A 5,228-nucleotide genomic window follows, 5' to 3' on the forward strand; every position below is an offset into this window, starting at 1 on the left:
GACCAGTAATATTTGGGGTCACAAGTTTTTGCCGTGGATATTTTGTGGGTCAGAAGATAAAAAGTTTGGGAACCACTGGGTTAAATAACAGGTAAAGTGGGTTAAATAACAGTATTTTAGGCTGCTGGACCCTGACTGAACCACATCAGACTGCTTTAACAGAACTGAGGGGGGCTTCATCTGTCCCCTCTTCTCCTGAGGAAACCCCACCGTTCCTGGTGGTCCTTTCCTTTGGGGGGTGGGGTCTTTAAACACAAACCAAATGTGTCTGAAAGCTAAAACAACAACAGCATTTTGTGTTGAAAACGCACGCCATGCCCTCATTTCACAACGTTTCCCCCCTGCTCCTTCCCTGCTCCTGAAGCCGTCAGGACGTGTGTACTCACCACGGAGGAGCTGGTCACTGTGGCCAATGAAGGGCTTAAATGTCCTGAGGATATCTGCATTTCTCACTCTGTTTCCTCCTGCAGACATGAAGTAATCCAGCAGCGCCTCCTCGGTGACGTCACTCATCTCAGCTGCTCCTCAGCGCCTTCACTTGTCACTGGTTTTAGTGTTTTTGCCTCCTTCAAACTGGTCCTCACTGAGCTAATTAGAGAGTGGAGATGTGTAAAAGCTTCTCTCCACCCAGAGGAGCAGCTGCGCCTCCTCCTGTTAACCCTTTAAACACCTCCTCCTCCTTCACAAGGAGCCTGAAGCATGAAGACAACACAGACAAACAGCTTCACTCAGGTCTACAGCCTTTTATTTATCATTAGTTTGTTTATGAGGCTTCAGCTCTATTTGAATAACTGTTTTAAAAGGCTGACTCAGGCTTTTCATGAGAAATATATCTGTACTATTCACCAGAGGTGTCAAAAGTACTCACAGTACTTAAGTAGAAGTATAGATACTAGGGTTTAAAATACTTTTTGTAAGTAGAAATATCATCTCAAGCATTTTACTCAAGTAAAAGTATATATATTAAATATACATACATACATACATACATGTACAGTATATATATATATATCCGTATATATATATATTCAATTTGAGTTTATGTCTTTTTTATTTTTAATTCATTTTTAAATGTTTTAAGTTGTTTTATTTTTGCTCTATTTTTACTTTTCTTTTGAACATATTTTGGGTATAAAAAGGGGCAGATATAAGATTTATTCTTCTTCTGCTTCCTTTCATTTTATTTGATTTTATTTTAATTGCATGTTTTTTGTACTTTGTTAATCTGTGTTACAAATGAAATGTATAAAGAACTACTACCACTACTAAAAAGTATAAAAGTATGGTAAAAATTACTTAAAGTATAAAAGTAAAAGTAATGAACACTTAAAAAAGCCATTAAGGATAAAGGTTCAGGCTGGGCCACAGGGTTCTAAAGCACAYTGGTTCCCAAAGTTGGGGTAAGGACCCACAGTGGGGTCCTGAAACATCAAGGTGGGGTCCTGAAAATATTTTTTGAATTAATTACTCACAAAAATGGMAMYWARRAMMRKTTTTTTCCTTTGTTTTTACAAAATAATAACGTTAGCGTACTCGAAATGGACAAAAATAGCATTATAAATAATGTTATATGCTCTTGTTTATTTGATGTGAAAACAATGTTTATCAGCCGACKACAGCTGGGGGCTCAGCTCAGGTCTCTGCTGCTCTTTTGTGTCAAAAGCCGAAAAGTTTGGGAACCACTACGTGTAAAGTTAACAAAATGGACTGTGTGTAGCTGGAATTATACAGATATTTGTAATTTTCTGTTAAGCTTTTAGGAGCATCAAGTGATAAAATATTAAAACCTGTCACTAACACATGCGCATTATTTATCTCTTTAGTTCACAACTTTCTGAGGGTAAAACCCTATAAAAAATATCCTCTAGCATTTTAGTATTTAGCTCACTGTTCTTACACTTTGCTAATTTTTACTAAATGATAATTTTAAGTGTTAAATAATATGCAAGTATTTATTCCTAAATCTAAATGTAAAAGTTAAATCTTACAGTTAAATGTTAAAGCTTATGTATTTCAGAATCGTTCTGATTCCATTGCAGAAATGAACACAGCCTTTACTGTTGTCTTCATGGTGCTGTGTAGATACCTTTATTTTCTGTTTGGGTCATATTTTTTAAACCGTTCAGTTTTCTCTGTTTTCTCTTTTAAGGTCTGGACTTTTCTACAGTTTGGTGGTCTTCATTCTCCTCTGGTTCTGGACAGACTCTAGCTCCAACATGTGTGGCTGGATAGTGAGGCTGGGGGGTCTTGTTTGGATTTAAAGAATGATAAAAGCATGATACGTCTACTTTAATATGAAATAAGGAGCACAGTTTAAGATGGTAGTTGGTATAAAGTCCTGCATGTGAACACTCACATGTTCACATGCAGTATTTGTTATATTACATGATATACTTATATTTTCAATGAAAATAAACAAAAATCATTGTGTATCATGTTTTCACTCATGTAGCCTACTATTGAGTAAATCCTAGTTTAACTCTGGGTCACTTGAGCACACTGCAGCCCTCAGTCTTCCAACTGAAGGTTTATGTCTGTCCCACTGAGCCAAAGGTTCCTTGTATGTGTTGTGGAGAAAAACTCAACTAATTTAATAATAATTTGATTAAAATATCCTCACAGTTCTGCACCTTTGTTTCTAAACATCTTTGGTTTTAAAGAATTCAGCTGGAGCTGCTTCGCTACAAACACATCATCATCATCATCATCATCATCATCATCATCTCTTTGGCTCTGAGCTTTGCAGCATCATGGTTTAGAACAGTGTTTTTCAAGGCACACTGCCCTGCCTGTTTTAGATGTTTCCCTGCTTCAACACAGCTGATTTCAAACTGATTGCAGTTCAACAAAAGTCTGTTAATCATCTAATCAGGTCTGTGATTATAAATCAAATAACATCCACAGTAAAATAATATTATTTCTAAAGGAAAGTAGATTATTTAGTAGAATCTACTGTTGTTTTGGTTTGTTTTGGTTTAGTTTGGTTTGGGTTGGTTTGGTTTAGTTTGGTTTGGGTTGGTTTGGTTTAGTTTGGTTTGGGTTGGTTTGGTTTAGGTTGGTTTGGTTTGGGTTGGTTTGGTTTGCTTTAGTTTGGTTTGGGTTGGTTTGGTTTGAGTTGGGTTGGTTTGGTTTGGTTTGGGTTGGTTTGGTTTGGGTTGGTTTGGTTTAGTTTGGTTTGTGTTGGTTTGGCTTGGTTTGGTTTGGGTTGGTTTGGTTTGTTTTGGTTTAGTTTGGTTTGGGTTGGTTTGGTTTGAGTTGGGTTGGTTTGGGTTGGTTTGGTTTGGGTTGGTTTGGTTTGCTTTAGTTTGGTTTGGGTTGGTTTGGTTTGAGTTGGGTTGGTTTGGTTTGGGTTGGTTTGGTTTGGTTTGGTTTGGTTTAGTTTGGTTTGGATTGGGTTGGTTTGGTTTGAGTTGGGTTGGTTTGGGTTGGTTTGGTTTGGGTTGGTTTGGTTTGCTTTAGTTTGCTTTAGGTTGGTTTGGTTTGAGTTGGGTTGGTTTGGTTTGGGTTGGTTTGGTTTGGTTTGGTTTGGTTTAGTTTGGTTTGGATTGGGTTGGTTTGGTTTGAGTTGGGTTGGTTTGGGTTGGTTTGGTTTGGTTTGCTTTAGGTTGGTTTGGTTTGAGTTGGGTTGGTTTGGTTTGGGTTGGTTTGGTTTGAGTTGGGTTGGTTTGGTTTCGTTTGGTTTGGGTTGGTTTGGTTTGGTTTAATTTGTTTTGGTTGGTTTGGTTTGGTTTGGTTTGTTTTGTTTTGTTTGGGTTGGGTTGGTTTGGGTTGGGTTGGTTTGGTTTGGGTTGGGTTGGTTCGGTTCGGGTTGTTTTGGTTTGGTTTAATTTGTTTTGGTTTGGGTTGGTTTGGTTTGGTTTGTTTTGTTTTGTTTGGGTTGGGTTGGTTTGGTTTGGTTTGGGTTGGGGATGGGTTGGGTTTGGCTTTACTGCCTATTCTCCAGATCCACACTCCAGTCCGATAAGTGGCGGTAATGCACTTAATACAAGTATACCAACCGCCCATAAAAAATTAACAGAAGAAGAATCAGGTGTGTCAAAGCAGGGAAACCTCTAACGCAAGGCAGCGTGCTTTGAGGACCAGGGTTGAAAAGCACTGGTTTAGAAGTTATTGGACTTAAATTTAAAGACTGACATGAAGAAGCTCAAAGTTAAATTTTATTTTAAAAACAAAAACAAAGGGTTGTGTCAGTAAAAGACTTACAGGACACAGAGTAGGAGATTGAAAGAAGCACAGGGAGAACCAGAAAGTGGCAGAGAAACCAATAATGCCAAACTGAGGATGGAGTGAAGACAAACATGGACTAATGAGGACAAGTGGCTGCAGCTGTGACAGGTGAAACAGGAATCAATTACAAGTCAACAAACAAAAATATTCATAAAAAACAAAAGCCTGCCAACAATCTAACAAAAAATAGGGTCAGACGTTCCGCTTTGCATCACAGCTTGGCTAACAGTTAATTAGCTCATTTAACTTGAAATAGCTTTTTTTAAGTACAAGTTTTTCTACCACAGTTTAAGACACATATTGTTGGAGTGAAGCACAGTAAAACCCAGTGTTTTACATGTTGTCACTGTTGCATTAGGGTCACAAGTTAAAACCGATGATAACTGATAAAGCTGCAGGGCCTTATAGCCCAGGTATTAAACACAGAACACATTGTCAGATTAATTTTCTGACTGTAAATATTAAATGTGCCAGACATACACGTTAATCCATCTGTCCTCCTCTGGTATTACTCCTCTTCCAGCAAGGCTCCATTTAATTTAGAATGATTTGTACTTCATGTTGCAGGCTGCTGCCCAGAGAAGACAATATTGTAATTACAATAAGCTTCTTAAACGCTGAGACAATTACTGAGGTGAGGAGTTCAAACCGTCGCATGAAGGTGGGTCTTTCAATTCAGAAAACAACACAACTTTTCTGAGAATAAAGACATTTGACCCTCAAGCGGATGCTTTGTGGGATGGATTTGTGCCATCAGAGAGTAGCTGGCAGAACATTCATCAGCTTCTTACTTTTTAGGGATTGTGGCTTTAAAAACAAACAAGAAGGAACTTTGCAACTGTCCTGTATGTGGAAAGTGCAAAATGAAATGTTAAAAACTGTCACTAGTACAGTTTTATTATTTAGTTCACTGTCTGATTATAAAATCTTAGTTAAAAATATACCATTTTATTTTAATTTAGCTTGCTGTTCTTGCTAATTTTTATGAAATGTTAATTTTA

The 5,228-nt window shown here is 37.7% G+C and overlaps 1 protein-coding gene across 1 annotated transcript in view; it reads right to left on the bottom strand.

The window, feature by feature from the left end:
• LOC106531986 (ankyrin repeat domain-containing protein SOWAHB) overlaps window positions 1-594 on the bottom strand; it is a gene marked incomplete in the record, with an annotated part of 49,255 nt that extends 48,661 nt beyond the window's left edge. Inside the window, 1 exon segment of the mRNA XM_014027950.1 lies at window positions 387-594. Coding sequence (XP_013883404.1) covers window positions 387-513 — 127 coding nt within the window.
• Window positions 595-5,228: the final 4,634 nt, after the last annotated feature.

This window comes from Austrofundulus limnaeus, unplaced genomic scaffold (genome assembly GCF_001266775.1).
Source record: "Austrofundulus limnaeus strain Quisiro unplaced genomic scaffold, Austrofundulus_limnaeus-1.0 Scaffold703, whole genome shotgun sequence".
NCBI lineage: Eukaryota > Metazoa > Chordata > Actinopteri > Cyprinodontiformes > Rivulidae > Austrofundulus > Austrofundulus limnaeus.